The 27695-nt window shown below is 38.8% G+C and overlaps 1 protein-coding gene across 2 annotated transcripts in view; it reads right to left on the reverse strand.

Moving 5' to 3' along the window:
* LOC142147572 (disintegrin and metalloproteinase domain-containing protein 10-like) overlaps nt 1–27695 on the reverse strand; it is a 133868-nt gene that overhangs the window by 70122 nt on the left and 36051 nt on the right. Inside the window, exons 4-6 of one of the 2 annotated variants that reach the window (XM_075204728.1) lie at nt 20510–20656; nt 19054–19139; nt 6111–6233 (exon numbers count right to left, since the gene is read on the reverse strand). In XM_075204728.1, coding sequence (XP_075060829.1) covers nt 6111–6233; nt 19054–19139; nt 20510–20656 — 356 coding nt within the window. The remainder of the gene's footprint in view (nt 1–6110; nt 6234–19053; nt 19140–20509; nt 20657–27695) is intronic. The other variant, XM_075204729.1, reaches the window with a different exon arrangement.

Consider the following 27695-nt stretch of genomic DNA (forward strand, 5'->3'; position numbering starts at 1 on the left):
GGTATATCCGCCTCATGTCCCGAGACAGGCCTGTTATGTGTTTAATCATATACTTATTGCCGCCAGAGCCGCCATAGCCCAGGCATGGAGAGCACCGCTCCCCCCTCTCTGTCAAAGGTAATAACCAAAGTCCAGTATGCGTTTGAAATGGAAACACTAGATGTCCCATATTCAATGAGACCATCTTCCCCATTGATGAAATGGTTTAAATGGCATGTCTACGTGACTGACAGGGGTGGGGCTCCAGTAAATAATCCTTCTTCCCCTCCCCCTGCTAATGGTGGTTCGTTGTCAATAATTGCGCCCTGATTGAGTGTTTAAGTTGGGACCTCCAAGACCTAGACCAGGTCTGGTGAGTTAGTTTAAAGTTCCACAGTAGACTGAATACTATATTTTGTATACTGTCTGTAACTTGCAAATGCTGTATTGGTGTGTTCAAACTCCACCCCCCCCCCTCCACCCCTTTTTTTTTCTTTCTGTACCCCCCATTTACTTAAAAAATCTCAATAAAAACGATTGATGGTAAAAAAATAAAAATAAAGGTTAACCCAAAAAGTAGACATTCTGCAGGAAGTAAGGAATTTAGATGGGATTGATTTTGATGGTAACAAGATTCAGCTGTTCCAGGATCTCTCCTGCAACAACGGAGAAACCTATTGCTGCTCACACAAAAGCTTTGGAGGAACAATATCAAATATCATTGGGGCTTACTCCTTAGTTTACAAGCATAACGCTCTTCTGAAGGATCCTACTGATCTCAATCAGTTCTACTTCACTTTAAATCTTCCAAAAATCACTCTACAGGACTGGCAAAATTGGTCTACCTGTTTGTTACATCTTTCTCTTCAAAACAAAAGTTCCAAGGCCTTGCACGTGGTGTTTCAAAGGACAGCACCCGGGTTAATTCAAGATTCTATGTGAGACGCTAAATTGCAATTTTCACCTTTGAAGGGGCACAGTGTCTGCTAAAGCTAATGTCTAGCAAAACTAGTATTTACTATATTAGTAGTTTAGACCAAATTTGTTCTAAAGGTTATTCTGTTAATAAGAACATGCGCTGTACTACTCTAATATATTTTGTTTGCTTCTGAGTTGTCTGTTTTAGTATTTCCCATGACAGGCTTAGTTTGATTCATTACAATTATTTTATAAAAAGTTTTCCCACTGATTGAACTCGTGAGTGTTAAACCGTAAAATCGAATGAACACCACTGACTGTAAATTGCAATATAGGCTAATGTTTGCCATAATGTTCCCCAAGTGAGGCCCAGCTGAAGTCACAGTACACATCCAGTCGCACTGCTCTTTAATTTACAAGATTTATGACTTATTATGTACCTGTGTATTATTTTTCTTTTGTTTGAAGCTGCTGATGGTGTTTATTGCACTTTGTTCATCATATACAGTACTGTGCAAAAGTTTAAGGCAGGTGTGGAAAAAAATGCTAAAAAGTTCCCTCCCTTAGGATGTAAGCTCATTTGAGCAGGGCCCTCTTCCCTCTGTTCTCCATACCTGCTCTTCTGCTCCGTCTTTACTGCATTAGCCTGCCTGGAGTCTCTGAAGTTTTGGTATTTTTTGTTAACCGTTTGTAATGTGTCACCTTGTTTAGTCTTCTGTTTGTGCTGTTTACGGCGCTGCGGAACTCTTGTGGCGCCTAATAAATAAAGGATAATAATAATAATAATAATAGTTTATTTTTATCAATTAACAAAATGCAAAGTGAATGAACAAAAGAGAAAACTAAATCATATCAATATTTGATGAGACCACCCTTTGCCTTCAAAGCAGCATCAATTATTCTAGGTACACTTGCATACAGTTTTTGAAGGAACTCGGCAGGGAGAATATATCAAACATCTTGGAGAACTAACCACAGATCTTCTGTGGATGTAGGCTTGCTCAAATCCTTCTGTTTCTTCATGTAATCCCAGACTCAATGATGTTGAGATCAGGGGTCTGTGGGGGCCATATCATCACTCCAAGGACTCCTTGTTCTTGTTTACACTGAAAATAGTTCTTAATGACATTGGCTGTATGTTTGGGGTCGTTGTCCTGCTGCATAATAAAATTGGAGCCAATCAGATGCCTTCCTGATGGTATTGCATAATGGATAAGTACCTGCCTGTATTTCTCAGCATTGAGGACACCATTAATCCTGACCAAATCCCCAACTTCATTTGCTGAAATGCAGACCCAAACTTGCAAGGAATCTCCGCTATGCTTCACTGTTGCTGCAGACACTCATTATTGTTCCGCTCTCCAGCTCTTCAGTGAACAAACTGCCTTTTGTTACAGCCAAATATTTAAAATTTTGAGTCATTGGTACAGAGCACCTGATGCCATTTTTCTGCACCCCAGTTCCTATGTTTTCGTGCATAGTTGAGTTGCTTGGCCTTGTTTCCACTTCGAATGTATGGCTTTTTGGCCACAATTCTTCCATGAAGACCATTTCTGGCCAGACTTCTCAGAACAGTAGATGGGTGCACCTGGGCCTCACTGTTTTCTCCAGTTCTGAGCTGATGGCACTGCTGCACATCTTCTGATTTCAAAGGGAAGTAAGCATGATGTGTTTTTGTACATTAAGCTACTGTTTAATTTTAGTTTTCAGTTTTCTAATTTACAAGACATTCTAGCGACATATATGTAGTATAAGTTGACTACACTCTAACGCTGTTGGCAAAACCAATATATTTTTCTCTATCTAGCCATGGCATGGACTTTTTCCCCTATGGTGCTTAGGTGTGGTGTTCTACTGCTATGTTATTACATATTTTTCTGTTTCTCTGCAATTGTTTTTTTCCCCTTTGTCTCCAATCTCCCCTTCCTCTCTTAGTTCCTCAGGGTGTGTCTATAGTACTATTTGTTGTAACTTAAAATGGTGTCAACATAGGACAGTTGCAAAAATGCCCTGTTTAACATGGTAGACTCTCATAAGTTCTGCTTGAGTAAATGCACAAGGTCTTAAGCTTTCTACGCGGATAAGCCAGTTGTGGTCTTTATTCAAGAGACACACTTTAAACAACGATATGCCCTTTTACTTTGCAGTAATCACTATCCACAGGTTTTTTATAATAATAACTCCAATGGGAAGAGTAAGGGAGTTGCTGTTTTGTTCTCTAAGTGGTTGCCAATTGCTGACGTAATGCATTACTCCTTTAGCGGGGTTGTAGAGACCTCTTATGGAAGTGTACATTTTACCATCACCTGTACTCTTTATTAATGTCTATGCTCCTAAATAGCATCATTCAGTGTTCCTGTCTAACACTCTGCAGTTTCTGGAACCACATGTGGATGACATTGTGGTCTTAGATGGTGACCTAATCTGAGCAATGGAAGCTCTGGTTGGTACTTCTGGTGGTGACCCTAGGCATCCGCAATGAGTGCTTGGAAAGATAAGAAGAATCTTTCACGACTTCCAATTGGCTGACTCCTGGCGTCTCCTACATCTATCTGACCATGGTAAATTAGAAATAATTATTTCCTTCTATAACAAACACAGCTAGAATTAACTGCTCCCTCTCAGATCTTTTCACATGAGAAATGGGACCAGGCAGGGCTTCCCTTTATCCCCCTTGCTCTTTGCTTTTTGTATCAAGGCCCTAGCCAACTTGATAAGAAATAACCCAGATATCTCAGGTGTACCGGTGGAGGGAGAACCAACCAAAAATGTTGTTGCCTATCTAACTTTAGAATTAATTGTTCCAAAAGAGGGAATAAAAATAAAAATAAAAATAAAAAGATCCTAGACTGCAGAGAGTCTATGCACTTGAAATAAAAAATGTCAGATCGGTAATAATCAAAATGACCAAATTGTCCAAAGATGAACGGGGGTACTATCCCTCGTTATACTTGCAGTTGGTTGCAGTCCATATTCCGATATGTAGATCGAAGATGAAATAATAAAGTAGATGCCGTTTTGAAGGGAGAGCGTTCCTTAGTAGTCTTAGGGACACATTTATCATTTATCGTTGAAATAGAGAAATGGTTATCAATCCTTATCGGACGGATAAGTATTGATTCATTTCTCAAATTTATCAAAACCGGAGCACAGAAACAGCAGTCCCGATAATCTGCTGTTTCTGTGAAAAAAAAAATCATACTTACCTGCCTCTTCGGACGCGTTGTATTCCGATCTCCTCCTCCTCTTTTTTTTTTCATTTGTAGATGCAACTGCGCATGTGCAGTCTAGAGACCTCCAGGCTGTGCACAGACACGAGACTAGTGTCTCTGCATCTGTAGTCTGAAATGAGATCAGATGACAGGGAGGGATCACAAGATCACTCCCTGCACATGCGCTGTCCAGCTCTTCTCTCCGTAGCAGAGCTGGACATACCGAGGAAGAAAGGATTCTGTAACAGTTCCGATGAAGTACGCCAGCTTCATTTACATTACAAGTTTCCGAAAAATTTATTTTTCCGGAACTTGTTAAATGCCGGCCCCGAGCAGTCACCATACTGTTGTATGGTGACTGCTAGAAAAAACGAAGTGCAGAGAAAACTAATGGTTTTCGAGATTGAACAGTCCGATGGAGCTTTCATAAATATCAATTTGAGACTTCCATTACCTAATTACACGGTAAGTGCACGATAGTGCAATACCGTCAATTGTTAAATATGCCCCTTAGTCCTTCGTGGTTCTATAGAGGCACTGGAACGCACGTTACTTCCTGTTCCTGTTTGCAATAGAATGACGTGTGTGGGATTCCCAACCGGTTTCGTCTGCTGACTTTTTCAAGGGGTGTGTAAATGGCACTTCAAGGGTCCTGTTTAATAGTCTTTTGTTATTTTTTTATGTTTTTTGATTGGGCATCTTTTTGAAGACTAATTAGTGTCCATACCAAAGAATACATTAAATGTATAATTAAACCAGCTATATAGTTCAGAACATATTAATAAAACATATAAGAAAAAAAATATATATATACATGAATCATGAAAATAATATAAAAAAAATGTAAAATATACACAATGAATATTATTCCGCAAGCAAATATATAGAGATATAATTATGAATACTGATGAATCTTACAAATCTCTTATGATTATATAGACAAATAAGGAAACATAATAAATATAACAAAAATATCTCAATAAATACCTATGTTATTTTCCTTTTGTAATTGAAGTATTCCACATATTGAGAAAGCTATCTGTATACCGTATTGATTAATTACAGTGGGTCCCAATGTCTTTTACACTGTAGAGGAATTAATAATACCTCCAATTTATGGGAGCATCTAAGAATATCAAGGAAAAGACCAATGATCTTGGACTGATGGTTCCTGGATATCTACAGTACCAGGTATTCTCCTTTCTGTTAGGAAAGGGTACTGGCCTGGCTCACCCCGTTTCGCTTCCAAGTTCGGAAGGGGTTGGGCTGATGGAATGGTGATTTGACTGTGGGTATCCATGATACGTCCATGTCTTACTTTTGAACCCTAAACGCATCCCATGATACATAACTCAAAAATATGTTTCATTTCCTCTTTGTTGATCTTCTTCAGATGATCCCCCCTCTCCAGTCTCTCCTGACTATTTTAATGGCCATGAATGAAAGAAAAATAGGATTTTGATTATGTTTCACCTTATAATGCTGTGAGACACTATGGGCTAGATTTACTAAGCTGCGGGTTTGAAAAAGTGGGGATGTTGCCTATAGCAACCAATCAGATTCTAGCTGTCATTTTATAGAAGGTACTAAATAAATGAAAGCTAGAATATGATTGGTTGCCATAGGCAACATCCCCACTTTTTCAAACCCGCAGCTTAGTAAATCTAGCCCTATGGGTCTCTAAACATTTCTTTATGTTTCTAGTATGTTCGCCTTAGCGGACCGATAGGGTCCTGATGGTTCTCCCTATATATTGTAGATGGCAGAGTCTTTATATGACATCTTCATCTATTTATAATAAATTCAAAAGAAAACAAAAAATTAGGTTAGTGTGATTTAAAGCTGGAGTGAAAGGCCAGGGTAAAACTTTAAAGCATTTTACCTTCAAGTCTCATGTGTGAAAAGATGAAAAGGGATGTGTAGTTCACTATGTTTTATTTCTTTTTGCAACACACAGCATAAACCTTCCCAAATGATTTCTGTAGTATAGTCTGTACTTACCTGAGAAATTGCTTCTTGTAAGTTTCTAAATCTTTTAAAGAATAAGTAGTCGGCCTTTAAATGGAGAAGACAAGTTGTACGAGACAAATCCACACTTCTCTTATGTCTTTTGATAGTTTCTTCCTAAATGGACACAAAACAGCATTAAATGCAAATGAACATATAACATGGTACAAAAAATAATAGTACTATGACATGCAACAATGTTAAATTTATCAAGTCATAGAAATGCAATTGGTTGAAAACAAGATTTTATTGAGCATAGATAGGGTTAATTAGATAGACAATGAATAAACTATATAAATAAATGTTGATGATGATGATGATGACAAACAATTTACTATTGTATGTTATATTGTGTCCAACTCATCTTTGTATATACTTCTCTTTCTATATTATATCTGTACCAGTCACTATGGTGACCTAGAAAAGTAAAATTTTAAATAAAAACGGTTCTTCAATTTCCTGAACTATTACTATAATATTAATTCCTTGTGGTCTTTTTAGTCTGTTTCACAAAAAATTAAACTGTCAAAAACATTCACGTATGGGCTTATGGTGTCCCATTCATCAAACTGCAAATTAATTTACTTAATTTGTCTTTTATCCTACTCATGAGTTGCTTTTAGCTTTTATTTTATTTATTTTGGCTTATCAGCCCAGGGTCCATTACTTTTATTTTGTGATTATTTAAGGAAATTGAATACATCTTGATAAGTAGGCTCTAAAACTTGATGTTTTTATGTCTGCCATGATATTATAGTATTATTTCTATGATCTAATACAGAGGTGATGTTTATAAATATATAATCTCCTGTAGATAATATTTTTCAAAACATATTTCAGTATTTAATAAATATATAATTTTCCTATAAGATAAGGAAACACATATCCTTAGACTGGATAACCTTGGATTTTTATATGCTACATAAATGGGCTTGGCCCTACATCCTTGTGTCACTATTTATTTTATCTGCTTTTAGACTTCTAACATCCTTATTTTTTCCACAATCTGTAAATTATCCAATATATTATGTAATACCCCATTCATACTGCACCAAAATCCCGGGTTTTTGCCAGGGCAAGCTTAAACGACCCAGGTCTTGGTGCAGTATGAATGATACAAGTCCAAAATCCCGGGTCTTCAACCCGAGATTTTTCGAGGGGTAATTCCCGGGTCGGACCCGGGTTGCCTGCACTATGAATGGTGCAACCCGGGTTTTTCAACCCGGGTTGCACAGAAAACAAGCTGATTGGCTGTCTGCCTGTCTCTGGAGCATGATGTCATCGGTGGGAGCCCGTGGAAGATTCAAGAAGGAGTTTAGGAGAAATGGTGGATGGTGGAGTGCAGATCAAGCTGAAGCAGAATCGGAGTTTGTTGGAGATAATTGCTTTTATTTCTCTGAAAAAGTGTGTATTAACAGCAATTATGACACACTGGATGGAGGAAGAGGTGCGTGAGCTGCTGAATGTCAGAGGGGAGGAAGAAATTTGAAGGCAAGTGACTGGGACTGTGAAGGATGCCACAGTGTACTACAACATCGCCAAAATACTCACACAACATGGCATAAAGAGGACACAGCAACAAGTCCTGAACAAACAGTACACTAAAGTCCATGACGACAACAGGTGCAAAAGTGGCGCTGCAAGAATGGACTGGCCCTTTTATGACCAGTGAAATATGGTCTTTGGACAGTCTCCTCTGACAAATCCAATTGCACTGTCATCTTCTAGCAATGTGGATGCGGCTATACCAACACCACCAGAGAGCACACAGACAAGCGAGGCCGCAACGGTAATAATAGAAGATTCTATAGAAGACACCCCAGAACTGGAGTGCTTTGCCACAACAGATGACACCAACATTTCTTTGGACGAACTGAACGATTCACAGCCATTCCCTGTTGCGCAAGTCGTTACAGATACTTCGCAAGAAACGCAGCCAGAACCAGTGCCAGTGTCAAAGTCTACGCCTTTCATGGACAATGAGCGGGATCTCCAGGACTCTTTCCTCATGCAAATCATGAACATGCAGGAACGCATGTTACGCGAAAATCGTGACTGTATGATGGGATTCATGGACAGACTCCTCTCACGGGTGCAGGCACCTCCTCCAAGTCCTTACTATTATGATGGACATTATCCTATGTACCAGAGGGGCAACACATGTTAGGCAACAATAACCCTCCAAACCCGGTACAGAATACACAACATGCTCAACCTATGGGTAACCCCAACATAGAATACCCACCTGGTAACCAAACCACTCCACAACCAGATATGCCACAATATCGGCAATTGTAATAATCATGTTTTATGGACAAATGTTTAACAGTTAATTGTTATCATGTATGTTACGTGTGATCTGGAAACACGGCGTTAGCTTCACATATTACGTGAAAAGCAAATTTGCACTTACTGTTTGGGCACATTTGTGTCTTCTGTTTACCACTTGTGTATATATTTTTTTTTTTCTACATAAAAAGTAAGCACTTTTGTATTGTGTCATTTTATATTTTTGTGAAGAGACATATGAGGAAATATGTACAAAACAAAATACAATATGTGAAATAAACATTTTTTTTCTTACTTTTACATTTGTGTGGTACATTCAAACAAGTGAGGTCAAATTGGCAGTGAGGGTGGTCCTAATAAGTTCAGCAGAGGTATTGGTGCGCTCTCCTTCAAAGTACTGGAGTCCACTGACAGCACTGCCATTTCAGATTCCTGCATATTCCTCTCAGGTATCATCCAGGCGCTGACCTTGCGGTAAGGAGATGAAGCGATGATACAGGGCTTCCAGCAATGCCGTGGTGACTTCATGCACTAGAGTGCACACCGTGGATATTCTCACTCCAAACAAGCAGGAGATTGTCCAGTATTCTCCAGGGGTAGCATACCACCACAACACAATAGAAAGGCGCCTATATGGTGGAATAGGTTTCCCAAAGTTAGTGGCCTTCATTTGCTGCATAAAACAGCAAAAACACACTAGTAAACATGAACTCTGGGCTACACAAAAGTGAGTCGTCGGCCATGATGAAAAGTAATGTGGTAAACAATCACCACCCACTTTTGCATCATCTTTATGCGTCAAAAAACCAGTCACCTTTGAATGACATCACCATTTTTCAGCCAATGAAAACTGCTCTGGTGATGACTCCCAAAAATTGCCAGAGCACAGACTTGTGCAGTATGAATGGGGTCAACCCGGGAAATTCCCGGGTCCGAGGTGCAGTATGAATGGTGTTTCTGAGCTGGGACGCTCCGAGACCCTGCAAAAACCCGGCTTCAAAAACCCGGGATATTGCAGGGGCGGCAATATGAAAGCGGTATGAGATGACCCAACTTTGCTATATATTACAAGCTTGAATAATTTAACATCAGTTTAACAGTTATTCATGGTTGCCAACATATATATGGTAACAGTGCATTCATGACCTATTTCTAGACTCCTGCATAGAAGAAAGAAATAATATGTGTTGTATGTGATATGTGTAGCTATTGCATATTTTATTCAGGCTTTTACATGTGTATGTGTGTGCATATAAATATGCTTTCCCACATAAAATGCACCTGGATAGTACTAACAACATCCCACTGAAAATATAGGGCAGTGCCAGCAACTCCAAAGCAAGCCTACACCAGGAATTCCCCCTACCTAAATGCACCCTCTACATCCTTTGGACTCTATCTTTTCATGGGACTGGATGTTTAAATATCTCAATGTTTGCATTTAACTGCAATACTAGGCACATAAGTGAGCCTATCCCACATTTAGCCAGGAAAACCTCAATCTGCTGAGCTCCTCCAATCAGAAGATGCAACATTTTGAATGACTCTTAAAGATATCACAATCTTTCCCCACAAATTTATGCTCTTCGTATCTAAATAGCACATCTATAACATTTAAATTAAAAGAACAAAACACTTTTGCACACAGACACACACACAAATAAATATATATATATATATATATATATATATATATATATATATATATATATATATATATATTAGGGATGTGCACTTTTGGTGTCTCGTGTTTTGTGTTTTGGATTCGGATTTGCTTGAGGTTTTGGGTTCGGATTTGTTTCGCAAAACACCTGACGAAAGGTTTTGGTTCGGATTTAAGGTTTTGGATTCGGATTTATTTTGAGAAAAACATAAAAAGTGTTAAAATCAAGTTTTTTTGGTTTATTTTCACTCCTACCCTATTATTAACCTCAATAACATTCATTAGCAATCATTTCCACTAATTCCCAGTCTATTCTGAACACCTCACAATATTGTTTTTAGTCCAAAACGTTTCACCGAGGTAGCTTTCTGGACTGCATAGTGCAGTGGTCCCGGTACACAATTTGGTACCGAGGCCACAATATATCACCCTCAACTGGTCTCAATTCCACCAAAAAAGTATCTGGACTGCGTAGTGGAGTGGTCCCCACAATATAATAAAAAAAACCTCAACTGGTCTGAATTCCACCAAACAAGAATCTGGACTGCGTAGTGGAGTGGCCCCGGTACCCAGTTTGATACCGGGGCCACAATATAATAAAAAACCCTCAACTGGTCTGAATTTTACCAAAAAAAGTATCTGGACTGCGTAGTGGAGTGGTCCCCACAATATAATAAAAAAACCCTCAACTGATCTGAATTCTACCAAAAAAGTATCTGGACTGCGTAGTGGAGTGGTCCCCCACAATATAATAAAAAAACCCTCAACTGGTCTGAATTCCACCAAACAAGTATCTGGACTGCGTAGTGGAGTGGCCCCGGTACCCAATTTGATACCGGGGCCACAATATAATAAAAAACCCTCAACAGGTCTGAATTTTACCAAAAAAGTATCTGGACTGCGTAGTGGAGTGGTCCCCACAATATAATAAAAAAAACCCTCAACTGGTCTGAATTCCACCAAAAAAGTATCTGGACTGCGTAGTGGAGTGGTCCCCACAATATAATAATAAAAACCCTCAACTGGTCTGAATTCCACCAAAAAAGTATCTGGACTGCGTAGTGGAGTGGTCCCCACAATATAATAAAAAAACCCTCAACTGGTCTGAATTCCACCAAAAAAGTATCTGGACTGCGTAGTGGAGTGGCCCCGGTACCCATTTTGATACCGGGGCCACACTATAATAAAAAAAAACCTCAACTGGTCTGAATTCCAGGGAACACATGGCAGACACCGGATGGACGTCTAAAACCAACATAGCAGTTAAGGGCGCAGTTCCTCTTTTTTGTGACTGCACAAACATTTAACGTAGTAATAGAAATGACAGGGGGTTTTTTGTTTTAAATATAGAAAGAAAGAAGGTAGTACTAGAAATGGCAGTTTTTTTTTTGTTTTTTTTTAAATAGAGAAAGAAAGAAGGTAGTACTAGAAATGGCAGTTATTTAGTTTCTTTTAAATAGAGAAAGAAAGAAGGCAGTAATAGAAATGGCAGTTATTCGAATCCCCAGGAGAGTCTAAGTGGGGTGAGCCACAGAGAGATTATTTCCCTCAGTTTCTCTAACAGGTTGTCAGTGTTGTGCCTCTTCTTAAAACCTGTGATACATAACTACACACACTCGGCAAAGCTTTTACAAATTATCTGCGGCACAGGAGAGTACCACTGGACTGTACTTTAATAGCAGTACCTATTATTTTTGGGGTCAAGCAAAAGTGAATGATCGTAGTTAGACTTTTAAATAGCAGTACAAGCTAGATTTTTTAAAATTTTGTAATATTTTTTTCCAATTATTTTTGGACATTTTTTTATTTATTTTTTTTAAATTAATTTTTTATAATTTTTTTTATAAAAATATATATATTTTTTTTACTTTTGGATAACTTGGAAATAACAATGCCCTTAGCAGAACAGACCACAGGACACAGGAAATACAGAAAGAAAGAAGGTAGCAATAGAAATGGCAGTTACTCTTTTTTGGAACTGCACAAACAGTGATGAAAATGAAGGTGGAGCTGGTGGCATGTCACGGTCCTCTTCAGAGGACAATCTCCTGACCAGCAGGTCTTTGCACCGCTGTAGACTTGTGTCCGCCGGAAACAGAGACACAACATACGCTTTAAACCGAGGATCGAGAACGGTGGGCAGAATGTATTCCTCTGACTTTAAAAGACTGACCACCCTCGGATGCTGGCATAGCGTACGAAGGGCTTCATCCACAAGAGCTACATGCTTGGTGGAATCGCAATGGTGTACCAGCTCCTCCCGGACTTTCTCCAGCTGCTTCTGCAAAAGCTTGATCAGGGGAATCACCTGACTCAAGCTGGCAGTGTCGGAACTGACTTCTCGTGTGGCAAGTTCAAATGGCTGCAGAACCTTGCACAACACTTAAATCATTCTCCAGTGCGCTTGACTCAGGCGCATCCCCACTCCTTTTCCTATGTCGTAGGTGGCTGTGTAGGCTTGAATGGCCTTTTGATGCTCCTCCATCCTCTGCAGCATATAGAGGGTGGAGTTCTAGCACGTCACTACCTCTAGTTAATTTAGATTGCAAGGCTTGTAAATACTTTGAAGATAAAAAAAAGCAGGCTGCACAGACTGTGGAGCTAGAAAGTGAAATTAAATGGACCACGTTACTTTGGTGGCTATCTATGCCCCCACCCCCCCCCCTCCCCCTACCCTTGTAGTTGAATATAAAAAAAGCAGCCTGCATAGACTGTAGAACTAGAAATTCAAATATAAATAGAAATTGAGAAAGGCAATTTGGTATCTGTCTGCATCATAATCATCAACATCCTCCTCAGCGCCAGCTACATCAATATCCTCCTCCCGGTGTACAACATTCACACCTTCATTAGCCAAATCTGTAACTGGACTGTGGGTGATCCTTCCAGCATATGCAGAGGGCGTGCTGCAAATGCTGGATGGAGTCACCTCTTCCCGTACAGTGATGGGAAGGTCAGGCTTCACAACCACCAACACCCTTGGACTCGCCTTGGGGATTTGTGATGTCATCTGTTTAGAAGGCAGAGTTCTTTGCTGTTTTGTTGTTGTTGCTGACAGCATAACTCTCTTAAATTTTTTGTAGGGGGGGGGAGGAGGAGGACTTAGATCCTTGGGTGAAGCTGGACCACTAGTCATGAACACGGGCCAGAGCCTAAGCCGTTCCTTGCCACTACGTGTCATAAATGGCATATTGCCAACTTTACGTTTCTCCTCAGATGATTTTAAGTTTCTCTTTTTGCTACTTTTTGAGAACTTGGGCTTTTTTTTCTTAGACCAAGACCGCCAGCCCTATTATTTCTATTTCAACAATGACAATTAGCAATGGAGCTGTACTGTTGATGTGTTAGCTATATAACACTGCACAATGTGACTGCAGATTTAGACCAAGACTGCCAGTCCTATTATTTCTATTTCAGCAATAACGATGACGTTTTGCCTCGTTTTCAATTCCGAGGGCGTGCCAAAGTACCCTCGAATCTGCTAAATTCGGATGTGTTCGGTTCTCGGGGAACTGAGCCTGAGCATCTCTAATATATATTGGACGTATCCTGCAGTGTATTGTCTTTAAGAGCAGAGCGTACTTAGATCCGTATTCTACAGGAGACATTACTTCAGGTCTGCTCATAGTTGAATACGGACGCGCATGTGCCCGATTTACATGCATGTAATAGAGTTAAGAGTAGACAATCAGTGGCTACTAGTAGTAATAATATATTAATAAACTATTTATTTCTTGCTTTTAAATTCAAAGTGTTTCAATCTGAAAACAATTGTTCGTGGGCAAGTATCACTGACGTGTGTGCATTATTTAGTGGACAAAATACAGGGTCCTGTTTGACTCTGAGCAATACACTCTCCCCCAATAGATATATATACTTTTCTTGCTTTTAAAATCCCAAGTGTTTTAACCTGAAAGCAATTGTGTGAGGGGTAGTATCACATCTAGTACTGGTAAGCGGGCAAAAGACAGAATGCATTGTGTGCTAGCACTACTATGCTGAAAGGATAATGATGCTACAGGCATAGCTGCTGCTGAACTGGGCTGTCATGGCCATGTAGTATTTAGTTTCACCAGTACCTCTTTTCCATATATCCGTAGTTAAGTGAATAGTTGGTACAATGGAATTTTCTAGGGACTGAATGACTGTTTAATCTTCCGGGACAGGTGAGAAACTGCTATTTACGAAAAATGGAATTGAGGCAAAATATGGTAGCATGAACACATGATCTCAACTAATCTACTAAAACCAGATGCATTAATTATGGAAATAGGATGCACATCTAATGCTCACATAGCTGGCATGGCTTTGGCGTTCTGCTGTGCAACAGGATCCTTACTGTTATACTTATTTTATCTTGCAAACTCTTGCTTCCCAGACAATTGTTGTTTAAAACTATGCTTACTCTTCTTGGTCCCCTTCTGTAAAATAGTTTCACCTCAGCAGCAGCCTTAGTGCACAAGGAAGCAATGGATTTTAGAGCTACTTGTAGCTGCCACCACAGCATGTGAATGCCCATGAGAAAGGGACTGAAATGGACTGTTACCTTGCAATGCAGACACTGTTCCACAATATCATTCAAATTAATATAATTGGTTCATTATCAAAAATCTTTATTTTGGGTTGTGCTCTTTAAACACAGTTCTGAAGAATGTGATGGATCAAGCAGAATCACTCATAGAACGCATTCTACTGTTAGGAGGTGATCTAAACTGGACTCTTAGTCAAGGTCTGAATTCTTCTAGTCAAACACCCAGACATCCTCAAAAACTATACCACAAGGTAAGGCGCATCCTTCATGGGCACCAGCTGGTCGACATGTGGCACCTCAAACATCCAATAGATCGTGATTATACATTTTTTTCACATCAACACGGAACTTATTCAAGATTAGACTATTTCTTTATTTCCAATCAATTCCTTCATCTGGCGTTAGATTCTACAATAGGTAATATCACCTGGTAAGACCAGTCCCCTATCTCACTGACTATTCAAGTTAGCTATCCCAATGTCAAACAACGCTTCTAGAGAATAAATGAACTTCTTCTACAAGACTCATATTGTAAAACTCAAATGATAAATGCAATAATTGAATATATTGCTCTAAAATTTCATTTTGGGAGCAACTTTTACAAAAACTCAAATATTTAGAAACTAGACATAAGTCCTTTCTGTCAGGAAAAACCTTTATAGAATTGACAGAGACCAGAACAGTTTTAAAAAAACTTCTTAACGAAAAGGTGAAATTAGATTATCGTAAATGTCACAACAGCTTCTTTCAGGGGGGAAATAAACCAGGTACACTGCTTGCCAAAGCACTGATGGCTCAAAGAGCTACAACTTATATTAGTTCTATAAAACATGAGCAAAACAGAGAGTGCAAATATAACTACTGATATTGCGTCTGCTTTTCACTCTTATTATGCTAAATTATATAACCTTTCTCAACACCTCCCACAAGAGGAAGTTATATTTAGACAACATGTAATAGCCAATTACCTAACAAATATTAAATTCCCCACCCTTTCTGAGGCTGATCGATCTTTCTTAGACCAACCGTTCATATCTGAAGAATTAATGGAAGCTATCAAATCTTTCCCAAATGGGAAAAAGCCCTGGTCCCGATGGATTTACCATCACCTATTACAAAACATTCATAGATTTGCTAATTCCCCTAATTGTGCAAGCCTTTAATGCCATTTCAGAGGATACTCATTTTTCTAAACAATCTTTAGAGGCGCATATCACAGTTATAGCCAAAGAAGGGAAAGACCCATCACTATGTCCTAGTTACTGCCCAATTTCTTTACTTAATATTAATGTGAAGTTGTATGCAAAAGTTATAGCAAATAGACTGAAAACTCTACTTCTTGGTCTGATCCACTCGGACCAGGTAGGATTTTTCCCTGGTCTTGAGGTCTGAGACAATACCGCCAAAGTTATAAATTTGATTCATATAGCTTTGCATTCAAATATTTCCTCCATATTACTTTCTACACATGTCGAAAAGGCCTTTGATAGAATAAACTGAGGTTTTATACTAAATGTACTGAAACACATAGGACTGAGTCAATTGAGCTTTCTTAGAATTTAAGCTCTATATAAATCCCCTTCTGCTAAGATAAAAATAAATGGCTCCCTATCTGAACCTATTGAAATTACAAACGGAACAAGACAAGGCTGTCCACTTTCACCTATTACCTTTATTTTATGTATGGAGGTTTTAGCGAAAGCCATCAGGGAAAATTCTAATATTTCTGGAATTACAGTTGGAGAAACAGAACACAAATTAGCTCTCTTTGCAGATGACCTCCTTTCAATAATTTCAAATCTGGGTATTACTCTCCCAAATGTAATAGAAGAATTTTAAAAAATTGGTAATAATTCAAATTTTAAAATTAATTATTCTAAATCTGTAGCTTTGAACATTTCTTCTTATTTTACTATGATAGAAAGCCTCAAAAATACTTTTGCATTTAAATGGCATCCAAACCATCTTAAATATTTAGGAATTATCATTGATAAAGATATCTCACAACTTTTTCAAAATTAACCTAATCCCATTACTAAGCAAAATTCATGAGGATTCAGGAAAATGGCGAAGGAAGCTATTTTCCTGGATGGGGAGGATTAACATTATAAAAACTAATATTCTCGCAAGCATTTTTTACTTTCTTCAAACTCTACCTATAAATATTCCAAAATCCTGGTTCTCAACACTAGAACAAATTACAAAAGACTTTGTTTAGTGGGGGAAAAAAAACATTTTCATTATGATACTCTTTATAGACGTAAACAACTAGGTGGACTATAACCCCCTCATTTAAATATATACTATGATGCCATTATGTTAGATAGATTTTTGGAATGGACTAAATTACATTGTGATAAACAATGGGTAGCTATGAAAATGATTTCCTTCAATGCCCCATTGAATTATACCCTTGACTCCGTAGATTCCCCATCTTAGAACATCCTACTATAGGTCCAACATTAAAATAGTTGGAACAGATTACGGAAATTTAATTTTATCTCTTATTTGCAAATCCTGACTTCCTCAGGACTTCCAGAACAAAGCTTCCCACAATGGTAAAGAATGGGGATTTTGTCGGCCAGTTGGTGTCCTCATTGGGTGTGTCTTTATTTGTTGATATTCAAACTAAATGGCAATTACCAAATTCTGAGATATGGCACTATCTCCAATTGAAACATTTTCTGATATCATCTAACAAACATAAAGATGTTAATAGGAAGCTTATCATCATAATCAGCTATTTATATAGCGCCACTAATTCCACAGCGCTGTACAGAGAACTTATTCACATCAGTCCCTGACCCATTGGAGCTTACAGTCTAAATTACCTAACATAGACACACACACACACACACACACACACACACACACAGAGACTAGGGTCTATTTGATAGCAGCCAATTAACCAACCAGTATGTTTTTGGAGTGTGGGAGGAAACCGGAGCATCCGGAGCAAACCCACGCAAACACAGGTTACACTTTTTGCACCCAATTTCCCAATCCAAAAATCTCATTTAATTAAATTAAACTGTGCTGCTAAAGCAGTAATCCCAATTCACTGGAAATCCCCCATACCTCCGACAATAAGGGAATGGTTCACCAGAATAGAATTTTAGCAAAACATGGAGGAAATCACCCTCTCCTGAAATTACAAATTTAATGATTATTATACTACTTGTAACGTGTAATTGATTAAACTTCATTGACTCTGATTTATATAAGTATAATGTTCTTTATCTTAAATTAATTGATTAGTATTTATGTTAAAACTTAACTATCTGAGATCCTGAGATAGGATCACTATGGAGTCGGATCCAGAACTATCCCTTCCAAACTCATCTTTTCCCTCCCCTTTCCTTATATTTTATATTTTATCATCATTTATGTATATTAAATTATTCTTAATATTCGGAATAGATAGTGGAATACTAGATATAATTTTTACACTTTATAAATAATTTGGAATTATTATATTACTTTTCAAATTAACGTAATATATAAATAGAATACATGGTATAAATGATTTATTTTTATCATACTTTAGATTAACATTTAATATATAGTAAATATTTTATATGCTATTCATTAATAATTAAGTGCAATGTTATTTCCTATTTCTTATTCTCTCTGAATAATCTCCACTTACTGTTATGATATATTTGTATATGTTACATGACTGGTTTTTCAATAAAAAATAATTTCAGGAAAACAAAAAAAACATACTGTTGTTAATCTGTTGGAAAAACTCAGGAATATCATAGCAAAATGGCTCACCCCGATAAGACTCTCCCCAGGATTCCTCATTGTCAATAATGAAGCGAACATTGTGTGCATTGCGACTGGGACTATTTCAACGCGCACCATTCTTTGCACACACAATAACTTGGTTGTTCAGAATTTCTTAAAAAATGAGAGGTCAATGCAGGAGATACTGTCTGTGGCCCGTTATATTTCTGGGCTTATTCAGCATTCAGCGACTGCTTGTAGACCATTGCAGCAGATTAAAAAAAAATAACTTGCCATGTATTTGTATCGATGCTCTGTTACTAATTGTGGCCAGCCAGCTCTCTGCAGTCTTTTGCCAATATTGATAACAATTTTGACAGTTGAGAGAGAATTTCATTAGAAAATAGACTGTTAAAGTATAGTATATTCTGCCTCAAAATGTAAACAGTAATGAAGTGCCACAGAGTGAAAAAAATGTGAAGCTATTGTGATAATAATCTTAAGAACCATTAAGAACAAAAAAAGGAAGGAATGGTATACACAGGAGAGCCCCATCAGAGTATTATGTAGGAAGTTTTGTAGCGCCCTTCATAAATTAGACCTTCAAATACTAATACTTACAGACCATTGTAGTGTTACTCACAAAACTACAAAAGCATATCTTTAGAGTGTTAAAACTTTTAAATCTTTGTCAGCCACCAAAACAATATACAAAAAGTACTGACCTTTGATTTCCATTTCATTTTCTCCAAAAATTTATATTTTTTTAAATTCATTTCAAAAGTGTTGTCATTTTTCATTAGAGAATAGTCTGTAAACGAAATAATTGAATATTGATTCATTTGTAGGTAACACTCATTTTTAATAGATGCTATATTTGTTAGCCAGCTTTCATTATTATGTTCTTATCAATCAAACTATCTTTGATTTGTAGGCAGAGGTTACTGCTTCAGCATGTTTGATAAAGAAGCTAATTTTAAAATGCAACAGAGCTACCTGCTCTGCCACAAGCATGCCAGAGGTGCATGTTTTACAAGCTGGTGCACAGTGGATTCCTGTAAATGTCTTGTTTGGACTGGTTGAGAAGATGCCATAATAAACGTCTGAATACAAGCTAATCGCAAATATTTGTAGACAGAACTCTACCTGCCACAGAACATCTGTTGTCTATCAAATAAGTACTAAGCTTTGGATCTGGATAATATTGATAGATTTTCAGTTTTGCATATTTTGTAAGGGAGATATTAACATTTAAAAATAGCTCAAAGAGCAAATGCTTCTTGATCTTTTATAGCATTCTGGGGGAAATTTATCAACCTGCGTTTTTTGGGTGGTTTTAAATAGCTGCATGTCACCGGCGGTTTTCACCTCCATTCTGCTGGATATATTATCCAGCAGTTTGGAGGGTCCAAACTCAAATCATTATCGATGTGTGGTGATTTCAAAACATCTAAACCGTGGGCGGTTTAGTCATGCTGTTTGAGCAATTTTGCCATTCATAGCATAAGAGGAGGCACCATTAACCTGAATTATGGAGCAAACATTATCTTTTGATTAAAGTGTCAAAAATTATTTATAAATAAATGAAGGGTTAATGTTATTTTATAGTTAAAATAAGGCGACACATTATTTTAATGCTAATGGGGTAATAAATAATTATGATGGGACAACACTTATTATTTCATGATGGGGGCACAGTTTATAATGCACAACTGTGGCACAACAAAAGCCAACATGCACCTGTGCCAATGTGCCTTCTAGCCACAACTATTAATTTGCATAATAAATTGTGCTCCCATCATAAATTAATAAGCGTTGGCCCATCATAATTATTTATTGCTCCATTAGCATTCAAATAATATATAATACTTAGAATTAAAACAATTTAAAGGTAGCAATGCAACATATCCAAAGGCCCCCAACCTCTAATGTCACTGAGTGGGTGATCCAATAGTCTTGATAGTGATATTTTTTAGTTTTTATAAAAGGCATGGATATACTTAAAAACAGGGAGTGGGTGGTGAGCCCAGGGCACAGTTGGTGCATTTGTGCAAAAATGTTGCACTGCACTTCTCCATTTTTCTAATTTGCCAATTCTCCCAATTATCTATATTTAGTCCTTCCATTCCATGCATGTTACAATTTAGAGCAAATAATATCTATAAAATGTTCTGTACTTACCGATGTCTGTCTCATGATAGATATATGTATCCACTGTGCCATTGTCATTCGCTTCATATTCTACGTAAAATGTACCATTTGTTGTTTCAATGGAACCGTGAAAATGGCCATTGATGATAGATCCATGACAAAATGAATCATTTTCATCTAAATTAAAGAATAAGTTTATATTACTACAAGACAGACATACCGGTAGATGCACAACCTGAATAGTGAAAAGTGTGATACTGTCAGGGTTGATCTGTTTACACCTTATTTGGAGAATATAAGAAAATTTTATAATAGGCCTGAGCCCAGGTTGCATCAATATAAACTTTATTATTGCCTACATACTATTAAGTGGGCAGGATGCAGACGAATGGCCTGCTCTCCAGGGAGTCCAGGAAAACTAGCTGAAATTCTGGTAGAGTAGGAAAGTATGACTAAGAAATGTCACAGCAAACATATGTTACATTACAAAAACTGATAGAAATCATAATGTAAATGATGCATATAAAATAAATAAAAGTTGCTCAATCAATTTATAGGCTAAGATATGTGCTTGAAGGGGTGATCCAGAAAGGAACAAAAACAGAGAAAAATTCCCCAGCACACCACTGTTAACCAGTAAAAGAGCTGCTATTTCAATTTGTACATAAAAATGCAGGATTCTCAGTTACATACATTTGCAAATGTAGGGTAAGCCACCCACCACCTCACAGCGCTTCTGCTAATAGGGTGGTCCTAACTCTAAACAATGAGTGTCCCTATTTCTGGGTCATACATATATATGTTTTTAAATTGAGAGATAACTTACAAAGAGGTACCCCAGGAGCCTTCAAATAACAATATAGCACCTGCAGTCCTCATCAGCTACTGATACCATATATATGCATGGATTTGCTTGACAAAATAAAGGCATCTGTGGGTTTGCTAATCTGTGGATTTACAAATGTCTGCACTTTCTGAAGGACAGATCTTGGCAGTTTTGGGGTGTTCCTTGCGGAGTGTAGATTAGGAACATGAGTGCACCTACTGTTGCATCCACTGGCAAAAACAACATTTTGTTTTACAGTTCAATATTATTTAAATGTAAAGGGTATTTAGCAGGGCATTTAGGGAGGCAGTTCCTGTTTTTGTGGCAGTGCGCACAACATTTTTTCCCTGCAAAAAGAAATTTGACCACATCCTATACTTTGAATGGGAAACATATTGAACCTACCAGTTGTACTTTTCCAGAAAACATTTGGGGCTAGATTTACGAAGCTGCGGGTTTGAAAAAGTGGGGTTGTTGCCTATAGCAACCAATTAGATTCTAGCTTTCATTTATTTAGTACCTTCTACAAAATGACAGCTAGAATCTGATTGGTTGCTATAGGCAACATCCCCACTTTTTCAAACCCGCAGCTTAGTAAATCTAGCCCTTGGTCCACTTTGACAGCTATAAAAATGACTTTCAAAGACATAAACGTTATACATGTAATAAAGAAAATCCTGATGTCCCCTCATTATTATGATTAAATATATAAACGAAGCTAAACTGAGCTGTTCAATTTAATGAATGATTGCACTTAATGTAGGTTAGACTTTAAAGTTACATTTTCACTCTTTCCAACATGTACATTTTGAGGTAGATCCACGTGCCACCAAAATTGGCCATATCCCTCTTACAGGAGCCATTCCATCGACAGAAAAGAGGCCATTCACCTTGAAATGAGCTAGGTATTCACATAGGTGCACATGCATAAATATTGGGACAATACTGATGCGCATTTTGTTTGCAATTTGTATATGCAAATAATTGAACTAAAAATAGGCTTCTAAAATTTGTTACACTTCTACCATGTGTCTTAATTACTGCTCTCCTACACAGTTGCAGAAATATCGTAGGCTGGGTACACACTACAGTGTTTTCAGCCAATTATCGGGCCAATCACCCGATAAACGACCATTCAGCCCGATATTGCATTAGACGATGAACGATAGTCGTTCTAAAGCACCGACCATCGTTTGTTTTGATTGTTCAGCAGAAATATAAATCTTGTTCAGCTATGGAACGACATCCTTCCAATTCTGCAGTGTGTAATGTATGCACTCACGATCAGGATCTCCATAGAGTTTACAGAGTCATGATCTTTTCAGCTGATGGTCATGAGAATTGAAGATCACAGATCTGAGGGTAAATCTTTTAAAACATGTATAGTGTGCACGCATGAATCAGCATGCTGATTAGGATTTTTTTTAGCCGTAAGTAAAATCGTTGTAGATAACTCATTGGTCGGAAAATTCTGTAGTTTGTACCCAGCCTTATAGTTATATATAGTGCCATAAAATCAGGGTACAGATGCTCTGTCCTGTGGTAGAATGGGCACGTTTACACACAGCAGAAATAAAAAGTCACCACAGTCCAATGTTATGGTACAACTAGCCTCAGCATGCAGGGCCATCTTTTCCATTGGGCACGATGGGCAGCTGCCAGAGGGCCCCGCAGGCAAGGGGGCCCCATAGGCACGGCTCTTAATGAGAATAAATAATCCTGAAGAAAAAAAAAGAACCCTGCAAAAAAAACCTTCAAGGGTCACTGAGCAAGTATATCTATCTATCTATCTCTATCTCTATATATCTATATCTATATCTGTATCTGTATACATCTATATATCTATATCTATATCTAGGGGCCCGGTGCACTGCTTTGCCCGGGGGCCCATAATGTTGTTAAGATGGCCCTGTCAGCATGTCTGTCATAGCCATCTGCTCAAACTATCATGACTTCATACACCCATGTACATCTGCCATCTCTGCAGCAATATGCAAACATAATTTAAATAAAGGGGTGAACTTCAGTACACACTACACCCACAAACAAACATCCATGAAGAGGAAATACCATCATCACCAGTCATTGCTTTATTATGCTTTGTGTATGTATAGTGTACATTTGGCAACTTCATTCATAACTGTGCACTATTTACAAATTATTTTTATGTAATAACCCGCTCAAATAAAATGGAAAGCTTGTGCTTCTTTACTTATCGTCATGACATCAACACTGCAAACACTTAACCAGTGGGAAAGAAGAAGAAAGAATCGGACTTGTTGGACCAAGCAGGGGTTGCTGAGGAGTGACTACTTTTCACATATGCCGCTGCTAAAAAAAGACACAGGACAACAATCCTGATGACTTCAAGAATTTCCTGTGAATGAATGATCCCACATTCCAGGAGCTGCTTCAACTTGTCACTCCACTCACCCACTCATCTGCAGAGCAGAGACTGGTTGCTACCAGAAGCATTCTGGGCTGGTCCCATAGTGGGCTACCTTAGGCTGGTTCAATGGGCTACCAGCATTTTACTTTCCTTTAAAATATTCCAAATAGGCTGAGCCTTGCCACCAGGGCTAAAATTTGCCAGCTATCCCCTGGTTGCTACCCTCTGATTTTTGCCCACTGGAAGGACACTGGCTGATCTAAAGTACAGCACAGCTATTTCATCACAAACTCTGGGTCTGACCATACCTGAATCCTATGTCCATGGAGAACACAAGTTCTCCATGGACAATATATGTAGGTTGGTCCAAGAAATACTCAGATTGCAAAATAACTTTTGTTTAATAAAATAGAATATGAACTTATTAACATATTACACACAAAAGAAAATATATACATATATACAAAACCTATACAAAACACCAATAGACGTGCTCTATATTTTACATGCAGTGAGCACTGCCACTGTATGCCGGCATACAGTGGAAGTGCTGCGTGATGTCTTAAAGGCAGGGGAGTATAGGAGCCATATCTGCAGAGACTAGTTGCTACCCTTTTATATATGTGGCTACTGGCTGATCTCAAGTACAAAACAGCTATTTCACCCCAAGCTTCCACTGTATGCCAGCATAAGCAGGATATGTTTCTTGTTGTCCTATAGGCAGGAGGGGTATAAGACTCATATATGCAGAGATTAGTTACTACTCTTTGTATTTTGGCCATCAGAAAAGTTCTCCAGGGACAATATATGCAGTTTGGCAAGAGAAATGCTCTGAATTTAAACATCTTTTTTTATTATTAAAATGTAAACAGAACTTATTAACATATTTAAAAAAACACAAAAATATATACACGATATATAAAACCTATAAAGTGTCACTCACCGGACTGTGAGTGCCGTTTCCCGTGTGTTCAGGAACCGTGGCCGTCCGCCATCCTGAGGGTCTGCGCATGTGCAACCCTTATCAAACCTTCAGTACCTGTTGCTTTTAATTGATTGGATGATCCCTCCCTATTTAAACCACCTGTGATCATTACCTGGTTGCCTGATCTTGGAGTCTCATTCCCCATGAGCCTCTGAAGGTGTTCCTGTGTTCCTCATGTATTCAGCTCCTGCTGATTCCTGTTTACTGCTATTGTGATTTCCAGACCACTTCACACTCTCCTGTGTTCCTCGTGCCTGCACTCAGCTGATTCCTATCTGCTATTACTACCGGACTCCTGTTCGTTTCAACTCTCCTGTGTTCATCGTGCCTGCACTCAGCTGATTCCTATCCGCTGCCTCCGTTACTACTACAGAGTTCCTGATCGTCTCAACTCTCCTGGGTTTATCGTGTCAGCTCTCCGCTGCCTCCGTTACTACTACAGAGTTCCTGATCGTCTCAACGCTCCTGTGTTTATCGTGTCAGCTCTCCGCTGCCTCCGTTACTACTACAGGGTTCCAGACCGCCTCTACTCTCCCGTGTTCAGCGTGCCTTCTCTCCGCTGCCTCCACCACTACTACTGGATACCAGACAGCCTCAACTCTCCCGTGTTCTTCATGTTTCCAGTTCCAGTTACTACTGCTTCCTGAGTATTGCTTCGTTGATTCTGGATTACCTGCCGTGCGCTGCACCAACCTAATTACCGCTTCCACCCTCCAGCGGTCTCTCCTCCTGCCGGCCTTCAGCCGTTCAGGTATCCCTGCACGTCTCTCTGACAGCCTGCTCTCCTGAACCGCGGTATGCATACTTTTCATTGACTTTGCTTTTGTATTGCATATCCATCTGGACTGAGTTGTGTTCTCCTCCGGGGCCTCCTATCCACTGAAGCTATTGTTACCATTGACTTTGTTTCCTATTGCCTGGATAGCTATTGTGACTTTGTATACTTCAAGCAGTGCTTGTCAGTTATCGTTGTATTGTGGATATCATCGTGGGATCAAGTTCTGTGTGCCCCGTGTATACTCTGCTTTACTTTCAAGCTCCTCGTGCCCCTCCTCACATATATATAGCAGTGGTACAACTTGCTGACGCAGACCACTGACTCCTGTTCCCTGTGACACCAGTTTTAAGTATCCTCTCACATAAGCAGTGGTACAACTTGCTATACGCAGACCACTGACTTCCCCCGTTACCTACTTTCACCTGGATTCCATTCCTTCACTATAGACAGCGGTACAACTTGCTATACGCAGACCGCTGACTCTCACTACCTCCTCGCTACTCCTGGACATTCCTCCTCACTATAGCAGTGGTACAACTTGCTATACGCAGACCACTGACTTTCCTCACGTTTCCTTGTCCATCTGGTTCCTCGTGTACATTCATCTACTCATTACCAGTTGCTGCTAGTCATAGACTTTCCTTGAGCATTCTCTCACCATCTGCTGTTTCTCCTGTTCCGTTGTCACCCTGCTACCAGAGAACCATAGTACCAACTATATTACTCTGGTAAATCCATCATCTGGGGATATCCTGGGCAAAGACTCCTAGTGCCCGTGACATAAAGGCAACAAACTAAAACATAATAAAACCCATGAAAATAAAAGTCACAGGTGTTCATAGTAAGAGTGGTCCATATTTTCTAATGAGGAAGGACTTCCACTGTATTGCAGCAAACTGGCACTGCTGGATGGTGTGGAAGTCCAAGAGACAGAATGGTTACAGGATCATCTTCCCAACTGTTGATGTTGCCTGTAGAGATAGAGCGGCGGCAATAGATGTTATGGGGCAGGCAGGAAAAAATATTGGTCATGGGTGGTCTACCTCAAGTCTGCTCTGAAACGGCAGATGTCTCATTTTATGGCTTACTGATGCATACAGGTTAAATTCATCATCTTCTTTTTCCATCAGCTGGTTTGCTGAATGCAGTATCCTGCACATCATATTCTTGGTGTGTTTTCCGGCTCATGTCCCCTTTTCTTCTCCTTTCTATCAGGTTGCTGCCCTTGTTGTTGGGTGGCTTGCTCAGTGTGTTTTTGGGTGGGTTGCTGTGTAGTTTGCTGGCTGTATTCTGTATGCTGGGTGAGAGGCACTGTCGTCACCGTATCTTCCGCCACATCACACAATCCTTCCTAATAGACAACAGAGAACTGTGTAATAAAAATATAAATGTAAATAGTTAGTATGATAATAGATGTAGCATGTATTGATTTATCGTTACAATAATGATTCTCTTGAAGTTCCCATCTACAATTGAGAAATGGCAACTTATTGCCAAAGAATTTGACAAATTGTGGAAGTTCCCAAACTGTGGTGGGGCCATAGATGGCAAACATTTCAGAATTATGCCACCCTCTAAAAGTGTATCCTATCGCTACAACTACAAGGGATTCTTCAGCATTATCCTGAGGACAAAAGTGGATGCAAAATATGAATTTAGATTTGTGGATATTGGGAAAAATGGCAACATGTCAGATGGTGGGGCATTGGAGCAGGCACCCTTCCATGACAAAATTAGAAAGGAATGCCCGGAATTTGTCAACACTAAATTTTGAATTTATGGCTGATGAAACCTTTGCGCTGCAAGCTAATATATTAAAACCTTACCCCAAAAGAACACTCACACCTGAAAAGGAGAATATTTAAATACCGATTAGCAAGAGCAAGGCAAGTGGTGGAAAATGCTTTTGGTATATGGAGTAATAAATTTAGGATTTTCCATACCACCATTAATCTGTTCCTTGATAAAATGTACATCTAAGTGAAGGCATGTTGTGTCCTACACAACTATCTTCAGTGGAAAAACCCCAGTGTGCACAGCACAGCTTCTACTATGAAGCATACTGTAGAATTTGAGGAAGTGGTGGTTTTGATACCACTGGAGACTTTGCAGATGAAATTTGTCAGCCAAAAGCCCAAGTTAAGCAGGAAGGAATATTTGGAATATTTAAATGGTGAGGGTGCTGTGTCCTGGCAGAATGACATGTTTATAATATATGTACATTGACATACTGGGCCT

Source organism: Mixophyes fleayi, chromosome 1 (genome assembly GCF_038048845.1).
Source record: "Mixophyes fleayi isolate aMixFle1 chromosome 1, aMixFle1.hap1, whole genome shotgun sequence".
Classification (NCBI taxonomy): domain Eukaryota; kingdom Metazoa; phylum Chordata; class Amphibia; order Anura; family Limnodynastidae; genus Mixophyes; species Mixophyes fleayi.